The 20628-nt window shown below is 48.1% G+C and overlaps 1 protein-coding gene across 1 annotated transcript in view; it reads left to right on the top strand.

Annotated features, from left to right (window-relative positions):
• The window catches only part of LOC138566888 (trafficking protein particle complex subunit 6b-like), a 279670-nt gene that overhangs the window by 30512 nt on the left and 228530 nt on the right, over positions 1-20628 (top strand). Inside the window, exon 2 of the mRNA XM_069644613.1 lies at positions 5562-5629. Coding sequence (XP_069500714.1) covers positions 5562-5629 — 68 coding nt within the window. The remainder of the gene's footprint in view (positions 1-5561; positions 5630-20628) is intronic.

The following is a 20628-nucleotide window of genomic DNA, read 5'->3' as shown; positions in this document are numbered from 1 at the left end:
AGCCCAATTACTACTACGGTCTGCGAGACACCTGCACTGGAGATTCTTAGATGACCCTCTTTCTCCCAGAGGGTCAGCTTCTGCCCAGGGCCCCATGAGCACTGCTAGGAAAGATTTAATTTTATATGTAATTTGCCTTCCAGTTGTACACCCCCAAACTTTTTGCTGCTGTTTAAACACCTTAGTCTGACTTTGCCAGAGGAGCACAGCCTTCTGCTGCACTGCTCCGGGCTTTCGCTCACTCTTTATGGGGAAACTGACATGCCCTTAAGACAGTCAGTACTGGGAGACTTTGTTTCCCTTAGTCCTTTTCCAATGTTGCAACTTTCCTGCAACATCTAACAAGTGCACAATGTACCTTAAAGTACAGTGTACTTGGGTCTCATAGTCAATTACAAAGACCCTAGATATTCTTGTAGGACTTTTTTGGAGATGTGCCGATGTGTCATGGACAGGGCTGGTGGCAGCTTATCTTTTCATGTAATGTTAACCCTTTCCTGCCATTTTAACTGTGTTTGGCACAAATAGGTGGCCTGGCTCCAAAATGGCCATGCCACGAGGTTCTTTGTCCTGTCCTTTGGCCATCTTGCCCCTTTGCCTTCCCCAGGTCGAGACGACCCGGTCAGTCCTTATTTGGACATGCAGTTTCCTGCGAAACGCCAAGCTTTTGCTGGCTTTTGCATGCCTTGGGTGTGTGCCTCCAGGATGTGGGCTGGGGTGTCTGTCCTCATTACACATCCTGGGTGCCAGAGAGTCTGGAGTGCTGTAAATGCATGGAACCACCGTGGTCTGTGATTGGTCCATGTATGGAGTGTGTGTTTGTGAGCAGATGTCCCATTGGGTCCTCCGTTTTGGCGTGAACGGAACTTTGGATAAGAGGAGGCTGAAAACCCCCATACCATGTCGATCTCTGGAGTTCTCACGGAACGAAGGATCGGATCCAAGTATCCTGAAACTAAGAAGCCGAGTCGAGGAACCACTGGTGAACCGCTGGAAGGTTTGGCACCCTAAGCCCGCTGTCGTCCCGTGGGACCCCTCTGCATCTGGCCGTCCTAGAAGGTCTGCGAAGACGCTTCGACCCATTACAATAGTGGGATCAACTATTCTCGGCACCTTCAACAAAACCTGCAAGTAAGCCTTCTCGGAAGTGTCCCTGGGCCAACCAGTGGGCTGACCAGCTTACAAAGGACCTTTGCTCTGTCTCCTCTGTCATTTTGAGGAGGCCCTAAAACGTGGTACACTACTAAACCTGTGTCCCCGGCACCCTCACACCGAATTTCGAACACTTGGCATTCCCCGGTCTGAGGTTTGACGAGTGCGCTAGGACCGGAGTAAACAACGGTTACCGTGTTGCCCAGCCGCGGCAACGATCTTTGCAGGTGCGCTGCATTTGTGACCCTCTTGCCCCTGAAGCCTGCGGCAGTGAAACTGGCCTGATCCATCCACCAGGAGCAGAGAAATCGCCAATGTCCCGTTTGGGAATCCTCGCTGTATCGCCGGAACTGAAAACCGCAGAGACGTCCTTTCTGTCGCATTTGAAACTGCAGCTGCAGTGGACCCAACTGGCGAAGTTCGGTCCGGAGTGCGCCTGGGGCCGGTCAGTAACCCTAACCTTAAACGGTGGCCCCTAGAACCTCCATCTGGTTTTACGCACGAGTGGCCTCTGGGGGTCCCTCTCCTTTCCACTGCTAGTGTGAACTAGCGACTCATTCCTGAACCTTGGAAACACCTCTGCCTTCCAGTGGAGGCCGTCCTCGAATAGTGGGAATCTATTCTTCATCACCTCACCCACCTTCCTGAGCTGCTAGAGACCCCTGAAGAGACCTTGTTTTGCCCTTTGGAACAACTGCATGCACCTGCACCACATGTACTATTGAGCAGAAGGCTCCTCTCTTCGTAGAGTTTGGACTGATCTTGGGTGTGTGTTGGATGTGGAAGGGGACTAAAGACTATCTGCACTGCCTATTTTCTTCCCCTCTAGGTTGTGGATATATTTTGTGCCAGTTATCCTTTAGACCCCAATGGTCTTGTATATATTTTGTATTGATTGTGTTGTGTTGGTTTAATAGGATTGCTGTGATTCTTTTACTGTGTGTTGAGTTACAAAGGCCTTGTAATAAATGTGTTTTTATTTTTGATATATACACATGTCTGGGAGCCATTTGTAAGTGTCCTTGCTCATTGAGGTCCTTCAGTCACCCTCACCGCTCCTGAGGCTTAGTCTTGACCGCACACCATAGCTACCTTGATTGGTCTGGCTTGTCCAGTGGTTACGCTGTTCCAAGAAACTAGACTGGCCTTCTGAACATCTGCCCAGCAGGTCAGAAATCCATCTTAACAAGCACTAGGCAAGTGCAGTTGTACATGCTTAGCGTCGGCCCTGCATATAATATATATATATATAATGTATGGTTGCAGCAGGGTAACTATAAAAAGTTATGCATATCCAGGCGATGATCATGAGCTCCATTTGCTGAGCCTTGAGGACGAGAGATCCACCAATTGAAGCTATAACATTTTCCTTTTTTTTTTCTTTTCTTTTTTAAACACATTACGGGATTACGTGTCCATTTGGCCAGCTCCGAAAGATCCCTGCACCCTGCTGATCATGGCCAACGGGGCACGCCAAAACGATTATCGTCAAAGCAGCCAGCCAAAACGTCGTCCCTCATCCCACTCTTGCTTCAAGTTGTGCTACTGCCATCTAAAGAACAACATGTGTTAAAACAATTTGAAGTGTAGATTGGCTAGTTTCTGTGTGCATTCTAAAGTGTAAATAAAGGTTTGCTATGCGTTTATTCTTGCTCAGATAGATTTCCTTATTCTCTATGCACTATGCCCATGCTTGTACTCCTTGACACAGGCGTGTTTAGTGCTAAAGAATAAACCAAGAATAGCAGTTAGTTTACTGCACCTCCTGCACCTTACTTTAGTAACGTGGCCCAAAGGTGTGCTGCGCTCTCCACAGAAGTAGATTAGCAGTGGAGGCTAACAAATGTGTATGAAGAACGTATATGCAAGTCTCTATAGAAAGTACAGTTTTTACTAAAAAAAAACAGTATATATTATATATTTCAAGTAAATGTTGGTTTATCAAAACCTGCATACGCATCCAAATACCAGAATTCCTAACAATGTGATGTATGTTTAGAATCAAGTAGTCCAACCTCCTAATCAAACATCATATGAAACATAACCACATAAAGAAAAAGGTCTGATCACAAAAGTTAAAAATCCTAGTACATGATTAATCGATGTAAGATAGCTAAAAGGTGAGCGATAAATGATACCCTCTCATTCACGTTTCTCCTAAAAGGCTGGGGTATGCCTTTTATACATTTCACTGCTGCCAAAAAGACTCTGCTGTTTTCCGTTTTAAAATCCTTTTCTACAGCACTTCATCAGGTAGCGATCCAAAGCCTATCTGCAGGTGACCCAAACATTTCCTCCTAACGGCATACAAATAACCACCCACTCTTCAAATGGAGAACACATACTCAAACATGCCGTGTAGATGCCTTGGCAGAAGGAGCAACTGGGAATTCTTCTGCAGGAGGGAAATCCCTTTCTAAAATGTAGTTTGCCAAGGTAAGTTAGCCTTCAGGGCCAAAGGTATGGTTAAGGCGTCCAGGTACCTAATGATCCTGGGAATTGCACATAGCCAACACGTTACCTACCTCCTCTCTCTTAACCTGTTTGCTGCAGTCGAAACATCAATTTTCAAGGGCTTTCCATGGGTCTGTGCTGTGGTTTCTAGTCTCGGATTTGCTCCATGGTACTCGGTTTTATGGTTGTTGTCTTCTTTCGATGTCTTCATGGCTCAATTTTGTTCTGTCCCACCTAAGGTGCCTGAGTGTCAGGAAGCTCCATAGTCTGACTGGTAGGCCCAATTTTAGGAAGATAAAGGCTTGGCCTCCTATGTAGAGATTGGCAAACCGGCTCAATCGCAGCTTGGGTGACTTCAAAGAGTGTAGGCTCAACAGCTGGGTTAACATGCAAAGTGGGACTTAAAAGCTGGGCCAGCCGTCCGCTGCGTGAAGCCTGCATGCTGTGTCCTATTAGTCTGCTGCATCAGTTGCCAGTGGTAATGACTCTTGATGTGTTGCGATCTTCTGCTACTACTCCCTCAAGGTAACACTAACTGAGGTACCTGCAGGCACATCTCTTTCTGGGTACCCAGGTGTCCTTGTCTCTACTCCTCTGATGTAGGGACCGTCCAGTGCAAAATCTTCCACCTGTTGCTCTGGCTGTTCAAGGGACATTATGGGCAGGGTCTTTCTCCCTCCTCTAACCAGCTGCCTTCACCCCTTTTGGAAGATGACCTTGAGATACCAATTGTGCCAACAATTAATCGACCAAGTGGGTCTCTCACCTTATTTATAGGTTAATCCCAGCAGAAAAGTGTTGGCTTCCAAGCCTCCTATCAGGATCCAATAGGATCCTACAAGGACATCTATGTAGCGAGGGACCTCACTATTTTGCAGCAAGTCTTAAATATTTTGGCATTGATCAATTGTCCCATTAAAATGGGTTGCATTATGCAAATTGTCATCTGTTTGTCAAGATCTTCATTTTGACTTTGATAGTAGCCTGTTTATTGGTGATTGATGGATTTTTGGATCAATTGCTGATACTGTGCGATTTATTTACATGGTGACTTTGACCTAATTCTAGACATGTCTGATATGAGCCCTGTTGCTACATAGGGCTGTCTGGTACAGGGCTTCATAGTCTTGGATAACTCTTTTGTGAAATGTTGTTATCCTCAGCCATGCTGACCTTTGCTCAGGATGGAGAAAACATCCTTAGCTGTGTCGGAGCCCACAAATGTACAGATCTGTCTGGGCCAACGCTACTCATAACGCACACATCCCACGTTACTGGTTTACAACCCTTTCTCACCAAAACATCCAAGCGTTTGCCAATACTTGACCAAACTCGCCCTTGACGTGTGCCATGCTGACACCATGGTTTTTGGTGTTAAGGGCCAGAGGAGTTTCTCATTGTGAGAACTGGAGTGGGCGTTGGCATTGCTGGCCATAATCTTTCTATGTAAACTTAACGTTTCTGTTGTTTGCCCTTTGTGATAAGTCCCAAGTGTGTTCCGCCTTTAAGGTCATCGGATACGGTATCTATAGATGCCTTTTCTGCTTGGTGACATTTAAGACCTCCCCTTTCACGCTGCACGGCCAAACCTTTTTATTTGCCTCTTTTTCTTTTTTTGTCTACTCGTAATTTTTCTGTTCATTTGACCTTATTGTTAAAAAGGTCAAAGTTAATGTTGTAGGCCTATTTCTTATGTCTGATGGAAGCAGAGATGCACTGGGTGGAGTGACTCCCGGAGAATACTTGACAGGCTGTTACCTCTTTAAGACTTGCAATTGCGATGAAGAGACAATCGTTATTAGGCTTGCCTGACATGTGCCTGAAGTGTCCCCTGCCCTACTAGCCCTCCAGCATGTTGTGCAGTCTTTCATTTCACTGTCCATTTGTTTGCTGGTTTTTGAATTCTGTTTTCTGTCATCGGCATATTATTTACACATGTTTATTTTATTGAACAGGAGCCAACAAAGTGCCTCAGTGTTCTGGAAGGGATGGGCTTCCGCGTTGGTCAGGGGCTGATTGAGAGGTGAGTTGGAGCAGCCGTTTATAGTGTGATGTGTTTGACTTATTTTTGAAGCAATGTGGGGATGGCTAATACCCAACAACCTCCATCGTGCGTCTGGTCCTCCTACGCAGATGAAGACTGCTGGATGTCCTTGGCCACTGCTGTGGTATTACAGCGGTAGAGAGTGAGTGATTGTGCACTTGTATGACATTGGAGTAGTAGACAAAGGTTTTCTACTACTGCCTTTATTTAATTGCAGGTTCTGCCTTTGGATGCCTTACTACGCAGACACTTTTCCCAATATTATTGCTATTTGTCAGTACTATTTACTACATTGCAAGTAGTAATCGTCCCTAGTTGTTGTTTTAAATATCTTGTTGAAGCTCAAACTCGCCCACCTTTCATAATTCCCGAGTATGGGTTTTACAGATTTTCCTCTGCCATCAGTCCATGTAGTCATTCTGAACTCTGCTTTACTCTGAGAAATCCGTAGGTTGGCAACAAATGAGGCATATAAGAAATAATGACTGCGGTACATCTGAAAATCTGCCAGCATTGTTCATTATACTTCTTAATGCGTTTTTACCCTCGTTTTGAGGGTGGCATTGTTTCTCTGGATCATATTGCTACTGTACAATTTTTAATAGTGCACAAAAGGCCATAGTGATCCTCTCTGCATTACATTTCAAATGTGATGAGAAGGTGGCTATCTGAGATGACCACTTTCTCACCCCACTCCCCCCCCATCCCCCCGCCCCCTCCCACAACGTCCCCGCTCTGTGAAATTGTTTTCATACATTTGAATGGGTGCGATTTTTCCTTCACTTAAGGGCTGGGGAAGAGGGAGGGGAAAAGGGAGATCTACTTTTTCATTTCTCTTGTGTGGGGAGTCATTGGAGGATGTTTGAACTACTAGTCAGGAATTATTTACATCATGCTAGGAATAGCGCACGAGGTGAATACAGGCTGGCCTATACACAGGCTGGCTGTAAAAATCAGTAGTATTTATAAATTCTGGCTGTTTTATCCATTAAGGCCAACCTTTGAAGGGGGCCATTTGGCATGCAACATGAGTTAGTGTTGCATATTTAGTCTTATCTGTGGCGAGCTATAATGATTTTGAGTTGTTGTATAGGTCTTTTTTCATACCTATCGTAAGTATCGCATTTACCCAATACGTGTCAATTGAGGGCACCAGCCAAAAGTGCCAATGCGTACTCCATACACTACCTCTTTGTTGTCTTTTTAAAAGCTTTAGCAGAAATTTTGACCAAACCGAAAATAATTAACTGCATACGCCTTAGATCTGTGTAGCCTTCTTTTGATATGAACGTGACTGTCATTTCAACTTTTTGTTCATTTTTGTTTTTATAGTGTCATATTCTCCAGCATGGGGTCTGGCATGGATTCACGTGGTCATGAATATTCTCTGTCGTCAGGCTGGGAATCCTCGGTAAAAGAAAAAAAGGGTTCCTTTTCACTTACAAACTGTATTTCGAATGGATTGTGTCCTCCCACGTATTCCTCATCTTAGATATGTCCTTGCCTTCAGCTTTGCTGCATTGGAAAAAAAATGTCTCTCTCCACCAGAGGACACTCCACTCGAGGCTGCAGCGTCGATGTCCCTCAGCACCATCCGTCTAGCGAGGACGTCATCCGCTGTATAAATGCCTCGAACGCGCCCGTTGGCTTCAGTTCCGTTTTTCCGTTAGCTTCACTTCGAATTGAATAAAACGGTGCTTCAGTTCGTAAGAAATGTCATCTTCATCTAATCCTTCCACACCGAAGACTGGTTTCAAGAAATGGGAATATGCTGTCAGAGCAAGGTTGTCCTCTTTTTTTGTTAGGGGCTCATTGCAGGAGGACTGTGAAATAGTCGTGAAAACAGGGGTCCACAAAGAGCTACCTATTGATATTGCATAGAGGTGGGGCTTCAAAATTACCGGGTGACTGCAAAACAACATCTTATGTGAAAACAATATATATACCACAAGATGAACTGAGAAATGGTTTACAAAACAAACGTTAATTTTATTTTTTATACATTAAAAGGACCAGACAGGTCCATCTTTGCATATAACACCGTAAAAACACAATATAGTGAAAAACAACAGTTTTGATTCCTCTCACGTGGAAAATGATTGACAAGTTTTTATCTCAATCAAAAGACATCAATGACTCAAGTGATGTTAGTAATTTTAGTGGGGGACTTTTTTCTCATATTTCATACAATTAATTCCCCAAAAAGTCCCCTGGCTTGTGCCACTAAAATTACTAACATCACATGGTTTCAAGAAATACCAGAAATGTGGGAGAAAGATGTCGCTGACTGATCCCCATCGGAATTTCCTCTGGTGCCTTTGTTCCGACCACCGTATAGATGAGTGTGGTTCCTGTCAGTCTATGACCCATAAGGCCTTAAAGGAACGGAAAGATAAACTGGCTCTCGGGAAGGAATCCTCAAAGGTTTCTTTGAGAGGGAGAAAACACTCGGCTGAGTCTTCATCAAAACGTTAAAAATAAATCTAGGTCGAGGAGTAGATCCAGGAAGTCCTCGTCTTCTTCCTCAAAAAGGCAAAGAAAAGACGACACCGGTCTCCCTCTTCCTCTTCCTCAACGTCATCTGAGGAAATCATAACAAGTCCGTCAAAACATGATTCCCCAAGAAAGTGGGAAGCGTTCAGAGCATCTATGCTAAAGATTTTTGAGAATGCAGCCCAGACCCCCTCAAAAAAGTCTAGTGAAGACCATGCCCCTACTCATAAAAAAAGTGACAGGGGAAGATCTAAGTCGAGAAAATCGGACAAAAAAATCATTGAGGGTGTCGTCCAGGGAATCTTCCCCAACGCCTCATAAAAAATGCCTACCGGTGCAAAAATCGGATGTGTAACTCAAGAAAATGGCACAGACTCTCATCCGCCATCAAAGTCCTTGTCTAAAATGTCCTTGAAGCCTCTAACGAAGGCGGTCGAACACAAGGTGTTGTCAACCCATCCCAAAAAGGTTATGTCGAGTGCACAGTCGACGGTCTGGATAACTCCTTCAACGGGGGCGAAAATTCCTTCGACAGTGTTGAATATTACCTCGACGATATCGAAGGTGATGACTACAACATCGACGTCATCGACTCGTTTGTCGACGTCTTCATTCACTCCAATTACAAAATCGACACCTGTGTCGAAGTCTATGCCACCTGAAAAGGTATTCCATCCAGAAAATAGACATGCTTTCTTTAGAACCGTGTCCTTCATATATGAAGGAGATTCATCAGCAGATGTTTCACCTGCTGGTGTGAAATTTGTTAGAAACAAGTCCCTGAGGAGTTAATTGACCCTCAATCTAAAATGCAAGACTTATGAGTGCTTACAGTCAGCAAGTGGTCTGGATACATCTCCAGAATATGAATTTGAAAAGCCTGACCCAGCTGAGCATGGTGATCCGGGATATAGAAAAATGATGAACAGGATAACTGAATTCATGGGATGGAGTAGAAATTAACCTGTCTATCAGGAGGATGATATGACTGAGATCCTTTCAGGAGGACCTCAGCAAGACTCCATACTTCCTTTTCATGTAGCCTTACAAAGGAGGGTTAACACTGCATTGGAAAACCCTGAATCTATTCCGGCAGTAAATAAAAATGTGTCAAAATATATACCCTGTTCCTCAGATCCTGAATATTTGAGTAAACACCCATCACCTGAAAGTCTTGTAGTTCAGGCAGCTACTTCTACTAGAAATGCTGCATACCCTACAATTCCCCCAGATAGGGATGATAAAAAGATTGATGCATGGTCCCGAAAGATTTTTACGTCAGGGAGCATGGCTTTAACATCTACAAATGTAACTTGCACCCTTGCAAGATTTATATATACCCTGTGGGACTGTATGTCAGCGGCAGCTGAACACATCCCTGAAGGTGAGGAACGTGAAGGGTTCATGTCCATAGTAAGCGATGGAAAGGAGGCTTCGGGGAATGCCTTCAATCCGGTTTTGACACAGCTGACAGTATCAGTAGGTCCATGGCGTCTAGTACGGTGGTACACAGATTTGCGTGGATGAGGAAGTCAGGTTTTGCACCGGATGTGCAATTCAGGCTTCTCAATATGCCATTTGATGGCTCGAGGTTGTTTGGCAGCAAGGTGGAGGAAAGTTTGGAGAATCTGCAGACCGCCAAAGCGGCAGCAAAATCACTCAGTGCCACTATACGACAATCTCAACAACGCCCCTACACCGGCTCATCTTCCTGGAGGGGTCATCCCTTTCGATTTTTATTCCTCATTTGGAAAGGCCAGTCAAACAGGGCAAAGGAAATTTCCTCAGGGGCGAGGAAAAGGTACTAGATCTGCCCCAGCAACGGCAACTGTCCCTTCAGCCGCTGCTGCCGCAGAACCACTCTGAGGTTTGAACCCACAAGATCCCGGTGGGAGGCAGGATCTGACAGCATCTGGAAGAATTGTGTCCTGGCCACAGCGCAAGGACCACTAGCTCCATCATCTAGAGGGTCCAGGTGGACCCATGTAAAAGTGTGCTCTGCACATTTTATTTCTGGGGCACGTGTTATTTCCTCCCCAGCAGGTTCCCCACGTGCATCCAGGCCGTAGGAAACATGTGCAGCATCCTCTGGGAGTGGCAAGGGGGGGCCACAAGGTAGAGCCAATGGGGCGTGGCTGGGACTAGGCAATTTAAGCCCCCCCTGCATGCATGCAAGTGCTTCGCGCTAGTCTTCTTCTTGCAGCGTAACGCTCACCACCGCCTGAAGCGCTCTTACCTGATTCCAGCAATACCATTGCTTGAAGCGCAGCTTACCTGACTCCAGCAACACCATCGCGGAAGCGCACCTTACCTGATTCCAGCCATACCATCGCCTGAAGCTTATTTTACCCGACTCCTGCAATCCCATCGCCTGCAGCGCATCTTACCTGATTCCAACAGTCGTCGCAGTCGAGGCGCATACTCACCTGTGCCGGGCGTCTAGCTACGCGGGAGCTCATCTCGTCCAGCATCCTTGCGAATCCATCCATCCATCCATCCATCCATCCATCCATCCATCCATCCATCCATCCATCCATCCATCCAGTAACCACCAGCAGGTCTTCGGATAGCTGCCTCTCGTCAGACGTCACCAGGCCATCCATGCAGGAGAAAAGGACAAAGGTTAGAAACTACATAAAGACTTTACGCTAGGTCACGTGCTACACAATCCTTGCGCTTGACCTCAAAACTCAACTTATCTTCTACTGGGGACCTTGTAAACTCCTCTGGCACCCATTTGGACTCGCTCCCAACACTGACTCTGCTGGGCCTTCATCACACCTATTGGGGAGAAATAAAGACATTACAAGGGTTACAGACAATAATCACGGAAAAAAGACATTGCAAAAGGATACGGACAATAATCATTGTTTAGAAACCCTTACCTTTGAAGTGGATCAGCCACAGCCGGTCTAGGCTGCCACGCACACGGACCAGAGATGTAACTAGGTCCAGTTGAGAAGCAGGACGACACGCTCATCCTCATAAATAACCAGGTGAGACTATATGGGTAGACGCATGCTCACTTCATTTTGGGAAGAAGTGTTAGAGGGAAATTCCAGTCCAACCACAGCATTCTCACTGTCTCTCGTATTCTCTCAGGGGCGGTGTCAGCAACCAGCGCAGTCCACACTACAGAATCTGGGGAAGAAGTCTGATCCGGGGGAGCCAAGTCCAGGGAGGGCTACAAACGTGCCCAACGACCCAGCAGAGACCATGTGAGCATAACGAATGGCGGGACATTACTTCAGATGCCTGGGCACTGGAAACAGTATCCCAAGGTTGTTGCCTTCCTTTTCAAAAGAAACCTCAGAATCACCCGCTGAGATACAACTCTGTCAAACATCCAGACCCGCTCATGTTGCAGGAAGTCTTAACCCTGGTACAGAAAGGTGCAATAGAACATGTACCTGTAGCGGAGAGGAACAAGGGTTGGTATTCCCCATATTTCCTCATACCAAAGGACGGAGGATTGAGACCCATCTTGGACTTGAGAAGCTTGAACAAGTTCCTCATGAAGGGGAAGTTCAAGATGGTCACACTTTCTCAGATTCTTCAGGCTCTCCAACTCCAAGACTGGTTGGTATCATTGGACCTTCAGGATGCTTACTTTCATGTGCCAATCCATCTCAAGCACAGAAAGTACCTGAGGTTCGCAATTGGCAATTCTCGCTTTCAATTTCGAGTTCTGCCCTTTGGGTTGACCTCAGCCCCGAGAGTTTTCACCAAGTTGATGGTGGTGGTGGCAGCGAGTCTCAGGAGAGGGGGGGATTCACGTCTACCCCTACCTGGACGATTGGATGATCAGGGCACGTTCTCCAGAACCACCTCAGGAACATCCATCCAAGTCCTGCCACTTCCTTCCCAAACTAGGCTTTTCTCTGAATTAAAAAAAGTCAAACGTGATGCCATCACAGAAACTCTAGTTTATCGGAGCAGTCCTTGATACTTGTTCGGGCAAAGCCTCGCCTCCCACAGAGAGAGTTTACCACATTCTGCAGATGGTAATAAAATTCCAGAATGCCCAGTATCTACCAGCCTTCGATTTTCTCAGGTTGCTTGGTCTTATGGCATCCTTTGTTTTTAGGGTGCCAGAAGCCAGATTGAGGATGAGATCCCTTCAATGGGCCCTCAGGACTCAATGGTCCCAATTTTCAGGGGAAATGTCAGATCTTTTGCAAGTTCCAACCAGAGTAGCACAGGATCTTCAATGGTGGGTTTGCAGGGAACATATCCTCCGGGGAGAATCTTTTTGGCAACCATGGCCGGAGAGAACTGTAGTGATGGACGCCTCACTTACAGGGTGGGGAGCTCACACCGAGTTGACAATCGGCGGTCGTTGGTCTCCATCGGAGTCCAAACTACACATCAACCTATTGGAGCTGAGGGCAATCGGACTAGCGCTGAAGGCCTTCCTGCCCTCTGTACGGGGAAAGAATGTCCTGATAATGACGGACAACACGGTGGCCATGTAATACCTCAACAAGAGAGGAGGAGAAGGGTCACTACCACTGTGCAGAGAAGCAATGCAGCTCTGTTTCTGGGCAATACAAGAAGGGATCTCTCAGTTGGCCCTTCATCTAGCCGGAGAGCAAAACACAGCGGTGGATGCTCTGAGCAGGCAGAGCAGTCTCCCACGAGTGGGAACTAGCTCAGGAAGTACTTTAAGAGATATTTGCCCTTTGGGGAGCCCCGCAAGTGGATCTGGTCGTGACCAGCGTCAACAGGAAGTACGAACTGTACTGCTCAAGGGAATTTCCTCCGAGAAGAGCTCTAGGGGACGCGTTTGTAGTGGACTGGGAATTTCCACCCCTCTATGCATTTCCTCCAGTCCCTGTGATCCCTCAAGTATTCGGGAGGTTGAGAAAGTTCAGGAAAACCATGATCCTAATTGCCCCGGATTGGGCCAGTTGAACATGGTACCTGGACCTTCTGGACATGTCCATCTGCCCTCCAGTACGTCTTCCAAAAAGAGAGGATCTTCTCTCGCAAGAGGAAGGTCACGTTCGCCATCCAGAGGTCAAGACAATCAATCTTCACGCATGGCTTCTGAGAGGCTGAGATACAAGGATTGGGATCTTCCGGATGATGTCATGGAGATCGTGCTTTCGGCCAGAAGGCCAGCAACTAAATCTCTGTACCGGTTTCGTTGGAACAAGGTCAGTAACTGGTGCAGAGATAAGAATGTGGACCCGTTTCAGCGTAATATTCCCACAATATTGTCTTTTCTGTTATACTTGGCTAATCTGGGGCTCCAGGTTGGCATGATAAAGGGTTATTTAGCAGCGCTATCTATTTTCAAGCGCTCCTCAGAGGAAGAATCTTACTTCAAGATACCTTTGCTAACTCAATTCCTAAAAGGTCTAAATGTGTTTCCTCCAATACCTTTATCAAGTACCTGTGTGGGACTTAAACTTAGTACTAAAGTTCCTTACATGCATTCCATTTGAGCCTTTACATTCTTGTCCGTTAAGGCTCCTTACTTCAAAAACAATACTTCTTATGGCAATTACATCAGCCCGCAGGGTAAGTGAGTTACAGGCACTTTCTAGCGGGCCTCCTCACACCATCTTTTATAAAGATAAAGTTGTCCTTAGGGTTAAACCCTCTTTCTTTGCCAAAAATGGTCTGATTTTCACCTGTCACAAAAATAACACTGCCTGCTTATTACCCTCCTTCTCACGCAAGTAAGGAAGAGGAAAGGATACATAGATTAGACCCTAGAAGGGCTTTCGGCTTCTATATTTCAAGATTGGCAAGATTAGGTCAGTGTGACCAACTTTTTGTGGGATACTCTGGCCACAAATTGGGACTGACATTGACTAAGCAAACATAATCTAGAGGGATAATTTTGGCTATAATTGAATGTTATAGATTGGCTGGGAAAGATACTCCAGATGTGCTGAGGGCTCATTCAACCAGGGCCATGGCGACTTCAACAGCACTTCAAAGGGGTGTCCCAGTGCAAGATATTTGCGCAGCATCCCCATGGTCATCCATGCACACTTTTTTATAAAAATTATGCTCTAGATTCGACTTCTTCACAAGGAGGTCTTTTTGCTAAATCAGTATTTCATTCTGTACATGACTAATATTTCTGTACTCCCACCTCTGATACAAAACTGCTTTGGGCGTCTCTTCTAAGAGAAGGAATACGTGAGAGGAACATCCAATCGAAAGAACGTTTTAGTTGGTAATTAACTTGTTCTTCTCCTTTAAACCAATCACTGTCCTCTGGGTAGTACTGCCCCCATCCAATGACAGCCCTCTCCCTAAGCCCCTCCTCTGGCAGCCATCTTCAGATTTTTACCGCACGCTTCAGTATTGGGAGTCCTCGAGTTTGCTCTGTGAGCTACTTCTAGGTTTTTTTCGTGTTTTCGACGGAAAAAGATTCTGTTTTTGTTCCAAAAGAGCCTGTGTGCTCTTTTCTCCATCTACCGACAGCGGGGATCTGCTGTCGGTGAATTTCAGCACCCCTCAAGGCTGAAGATCGTCGAAGATTCCAGAAGGCCATCAGGCCTACTTACACCCTCAGACGATGATGGAGAAGGAGGGAAGGTCCCTTTTCAGGCCCTGCATCAAGTGCGGGCTACGGAATGTGTTTGTGCAAGACAAGCACCTGCAAAGCCTCTACTGCCTGCACCCAGACCACAAGGAGGTCGAGTGCGAGATATGCCTCTGGTTCTCCAAGGAGACGAGGGACGGGCACAGCAGACTGGTGGCGTGGCTTAATGCTAAGGCCCCTGTCCCGTGCTCCAATCGGGGTCATGCGTCACCCAAACCCGGGCAGTCCGAGGAGTGGTCTTCTAAGTACTTTGAGGACACCTCATCCATGGAGGACAAGGCCAAGAACTGCAAGTCCTAGTCCACCAGGTTCGCCACAGAAGCGGGTCTCAAGGTGGAGAGGGCACGATCACCATTACCCTCTGCCTCCATTGCCAGCTGGCAATCAAGATCCTCCTCGAAAAGGAAATCATCTAACCTGGCTAAACTGTGGGAAAAGTCAGAGAAGCCACGGACTGAGGAGAAGAAGGCCAACCAGCCCAAGCTGGCCCATCGGCACAGGATAAGTCTTTGACGATAGAGTTGGTGGCAGCTGCTATCACGACTGCTAAGGGAGCTGACCCTGTGAAGGTAGCCCCTGCAGCACAGAACGTATCCCTGCTCCCAAGTCCTTACAGATGGTCCACAAGAATGTTGAAGAGTAGGACGACAACGACGGCGACCACGGTACAGGGCCTAGTTTTCCGATCCCGCCAGCTCAGCCGAGGGATATGTTTCTGGATACTCTGTCGACCTTTGACACCTTGGTGTCCGAGATCCAGAAGAGGATGCCACCGGGCCCGGTTCTGTTGGTCTCCCAGGCTTCTGTTCAGCCTTCAATGAAGAGGAAGCATCATCTGAAGTCCCCATTTCAGCCTCCACATCCGTGTTGGGCACCTTCTGCCCACAATATACCCAGACACAGGTACAGAGATGGATACAGCCATGACAATGGACGGCAGCTAGGATATCGTCCACCGGACGAGGTGGGGTCGTTCCACTCCATGATCACCATAGCCTCTGAGCTATTTCACCTTGTGCTCAAAGAAACCAGGAAGGAGGGTTATTAGTACAAGAGGCCAAGAGGAAGACAATCATGGCGGTGCCCCTTCTAAACGACGTGTGGGAAGATGTCCTGGACCTCATGAAGAACCCTTGCACGGCTCCGGCCGAACGGGATAGGCTGGAGAACAAGTATCGGGTGCTGGACCCAAGTGCCTGCAGTCGCAACCATCGCCTGATTCGGTGGTATCGGTGGTCGCAAAGAAACAGTCGGCTAACCTGTCCTACGGACAGCAACAGGAAGAAGATGGACACCATGGGAAGGAAGGTGATTTACACTGCAGCGTCCACTATCAATGCGACCAACGCACTGGCGATCCTAGCCAGGTATGATAGGGTGCTGTGGTACAAGCTGGGGCCTATTCTGGACTTCCTCCCTGATGATAAGAGGATGAAGGCAATTGCTCTTTTCCAGGAGGGGGAAGTACTGTCTGATCACGCCATTACAGTGGCGTTGGACGTCGCCGACACAGGGTTCTTGCAGATGGGGAACAGTGTCTGCCTTTGTCGACAATGCTGGATGAAGGCCACAAATTTCCGGCAGGGGGTCCAGGCGAAGTTGTTGGACCTACCCTTCGAAAGGAGAGAACTTGTTTGGGAAGGTCATCGAGTTCCCTGGGCACTCTCCAGCAGCAGCACTCTTGTTTTTGCTCCTCCAGGGGAAAGTTGAGCAGGTCTTCCAAAGGTTTCTCCTCTTCGTACAATCAACCCTCCAGATCCACGACTCAGGAAGCCTACAGAGCTGTTCCCAGGCCTACGGTCGCAGAGGAAAGCGTCACCCGCAGGGCTGAACGCCAGCTCCGAAACAGGTCTGAACTGGCTGGGACGTAGGTGGGGTTACCGGGTGGTGTGAGGGAGGGAAACGAGAAGGGGCCCAGGCGTACACCTCGGTGGGCGGCCGGCTGATGAAGTTTGTCAGCGAGTGGAAGAAGATCACCACCAACAGATGGTTGCTAGATGCTCTCGCCCAGGGACACACCCTGGACTTTCAACTACGGTTACCTGTCAGGCACAGCACTTCCCTCAGCTCCTGAAAGAGGTATGGGCCATGCTGCAAAAAAGGGGCGATCGAGCTAGTTCCCCACCGGCTCCAGGGCTGCAGAGTCTATTCCAGATACTTTCCGGTCAGAAAGAAGACAGGGGGCTGGAGGCCCATCCTAGTCCTGCAACAAAAGTCTCAAGGTTCTGGATGGTCCCGTTGCAACATGTGCTCGGCCAACTGGAGGAAGGAGACTTCTTGACGACACGTCCCCATTCACAAGAAACATCAGAGGTTTCTGCGTTCTCTAGTGCAGGGTCAGCACTATTAGTTCAAGGCTCTGCCTTTCGGATTGAAGTGGCCCCCCAGGGTGTTCACAAAATGACTGCCACTGGTGGTGGCTCATCTACGTCTATGTGGCATTCACGTATAACCGTACCTCCATGACTGGCTCATCCGGGCCTGCTCACGGGAGTTGGCTGTCGGACACACGGAGGCAACCGTCCAGCTACTGACAGATCTGGGATTCTCCATCGACTATCCAAAGTCCTGCTTAACACCATTGCAGAATGCGCTGTTCCTAGGAGCCAGACTCAATACGGTGTCCTGCCTGGCGTCCCCCTCAGAGGAGATGGTAGCGGCCATTCAAGGGAAGGTGCAGCAACTGTTGTCGATGAAGATGGCCATGGTGTGGACCATCAAGTCGTTGCTCGGCATGTCATCCTGCATCTACCTCATTCGACTCTGCAGGTTGCAAATGCAACCTCTTCAGGAGTTCTTGGACGCTCGCTGGATACAGGTATCCAGAACCTTTGTGGACAAGATCCCACTCAACGAGGAGTTCTGTCGGGCGATAGGGTGAAGTGGCATCTGCTCCAAGATTGCCCAGGGCACATGGTTTCAAAACCCTCCATACCAGGAGATGGTCACACCGGATGCTTCCCTGGAAGGCTGGGGAGCCCACACCGGACGTCTGCATGCCAGAGGCCTGTGGCTGCCGGAAAGGATCTCCATATCCACATCCTGGAGCTACGAGCAGTGTTCTGGGCCCTCAAGTCGTTTGTTCCGTGTCCGAAGAGCAAGGCGGTGAGGATCTTCACAGACAACACCACCACCATGTTCTACATCAGGAAACAGGGGGGCGGGAACTCGATCCCCAGAGCTCTCCAAGGAAGCGCAGGACTTGTGGCACTGGGTCATCGAACAGGAGATGTTCCTTTTTACCCTAGCAGGGGTCAACACCACCAGTGCAGACTCCCTCAGCAGGGCATTGCGCTCCTGCCACGAGTGAGTACTTCGGCAGGACCAGGTGTATCGCATTTTCGCCAAGTGGGGCAGGGCCCAGATCGATCTGTTTGCGACAGCAGTGAACTCCAAATGCCAGACGTCTGACAGCAGATTCCACCAACCGAGGAGCTGGGGGACCCGTTCTCCTTCCCGTAGGAAGGGATGTTTCTGGATGCATTACCTCCGTTGCCTCTTCTGCTACGAGTCACCAACACACTCACAGTGCCAATGCAGGATGATACTCATTGCCCCTGTGTGGCCGAGGCAGATTTGGTATCCGGACCTTCTCAGCCTGTCTGGTCAAGCTGCCAGTGGTTCCGGATCTTCTCACCAGAGAAGGAGGCGCAATCCTTGACCACGACCCAGGATCGCTGAACCCGAGGGCTTGGCTCCTGCAGCCCTAGAGTTTGGATGATGGGCCAAAGCCAGGGTGTCGTTGACTTTGAAGTGCTACGGTCACAAGTGGAAGCGTTTTGCTACGTGGTGCCGGTCGCAGAAGATTACCCCTCTGAGGGTCACGGCTCCCAGATTCTTCCATACTTGCTAGCCTTGGCCAAGACCGGGCTGGCACATGCCTCTATCAAGGTGCATCTGGCGGCTATTTCCAGCTAGAACAGGTCTCCAGTAAGGTCTTCACTTTGGTCTCATCGACGTGTCAAGGAGTTCTCAAAGGACTTTCTCGATCTTTCCCGCCGGTGAAGAGTCCTGCACTGGTGTGGGAACTAAACATGGTACTGACTAGGCTCATGGGAGTCCCCTTTGAGCCTTTGCATTAGGCCCCTCTCAAGTTCCTCTCATGGAAAATGGCTTTCCTTGTGGCCATCGCCTCTGCCAGGAGGGTGGGGTGAGATCCAGGCCTTATCCTGCAAACAAACATACCTGACTTTCCACGAATCGAGGGTGATGCTGCGGAAGCACCTCTTTCATGCCAAAGGTTCAGTCGGAATTCCACTTCAACGAGCCTTTTGGTGTTGCCTGTTTTTTTTTCCCCTAAGCCTTCGCCACTGACTGAAATGGCCCTGCACTTGTTGGACGTTGCTTGTGCCTTTTTTGAACCATGGGGAGGCCTTGTCCAAGGCTTCCATTTCAAGGTGGCTCTCCGGCTGCATCACGCACTGTCATCTTTAGGCAAACTGACAGCTGCCCGGCGGCCCGAGAGCCCACTCCACCAAAACGATTGCTGCGACGACAGCGTTCCTGTCTGGTGTGCCCCTGCTGGACATCTGCAGAGCTGCTACATGGAGGTCCACCCACACCTTTACAAAGTTCTACTGTGTCAACAGGGAATTCAAGGGAGGAGTCCAGGGTCGGCCAATCAGTGCTACGCAACCTGTTCACTTGAGGTGAGTCTGTTCAGAGGCAAGAGTTCTTTGCTTCTATTGAGCGTTGCCGCCTCACGTGGTTGTGTAATGTTGTACTCTGCGGCTCTTCTTGGTTATACTGTCACTTTACGTGCTTACTAAATCTGAAGATGGCTGCCAGAGGAGGGGCTTAAAGAGGGGGCTGTCATTGGATGGGGGCAGTATGACCCAGAGGACAGTGATTGGTTTAAAGGAGCGTTGGGGAGAATTCTAATTTCTGTGCCAATTCCCTTCAACCTTCGAGACCCCTAGCTCTTTTGCTGGACTTTAGGACTTTTCATTTTTATCCTGGAGTGAGTGAGACTTTTTTCTCACTCTCATGTATTTATGATCTGATTTGGACTCCGTGCTTCTGTGATTTTGGAGTCTGACAAACTCCACAGGCATCACCTTTTGCATTGTGACAAACAGCACCTTCAGTGCAGTGTCACAGAGAAGTCCTTTGGATTTCTCATATAGTTTAACTACATTCTCTTGGGTAAATTAATGTTCCCAAGAGTAGTGAAGTGAAATTGACTTTACTGACCTGTTTTTCCTATGTAGGTCCAGTACACCCCATCTTGTGAGAAAGTCCTGGGGGGTTACTTAGTAGCCCCTTTTCCTACTTACTCAATTAACATTTTTTTATGTTACCCTCACTACATTTAATGGCGGTTGGCATTTGTTTAATTTTCCTACCATTGTGCGTTTTTACCGCAGGCTGAATCCTCTGCTGCAGTAATGCACCCATGGGTGTCCGTTTTGTCAAAATGGCCCAGTCTTCTTTTTTTGCCATTTCTTGCTTGTGAGGTCTTTCTTGGGTTTTATTCTGCACGGCAAACCAGGTTTAACACTTTTGTTCGTTTTGTCTTTGGCGGGCCTCAATGCTGAAGCCTGCCTCTGGCTCCAGTGTGTCTGGCAGGGCAGGAAGCGAGCGAGGTGCCCGAAACTCCCTGCGCGTAATCTCTTTGGTTACCTGAATGCACTCCGTGCTGATTAGCTGGCTGGATATCCTTGGTGGACAGCTACCCTGTTGTGTGAGTGACAGCTAGGCTGTGCATGAATGGGAGAAACCTGCATAAAAGGCGAGGTCTCTTGAACAGAAGGCAGAGTCGACCACTAGAAGAAACATCTGACTAAAGAACTTGGAAGAGAAGCTTGATGTACCCTCCTGGATCGTTGAACTGCCGGGTGAAGCCCTGCTGCAGTGCTGAGGCTCCAATTTCGTATCGACTAGAGATGCCCGGAACGGACAACTTCTTCCCTTGGGTTGG

Source organism: Ambystoma mexicanum, chromosome 2p (assembly GCF_040938575.1).
Source record: "Ambystoma mexicanum isolate Mex_15411 chromosome 2p, UKY_AmexF1_1, whole genome shotgun sequence".
In the NCBI taxonomy this organism is placed as follows: Eukaryota; Metazoa; Chordata; class Amphibia; order Caudata; family Ambystomatidae; genus Ambystoma; species Ambystoma mexicanum.
The sequence above is the reverse complement of the archived record's forward strand: the minus strand, read 5'-3'. Positions and strand labels throughout refer to the sequence as shown.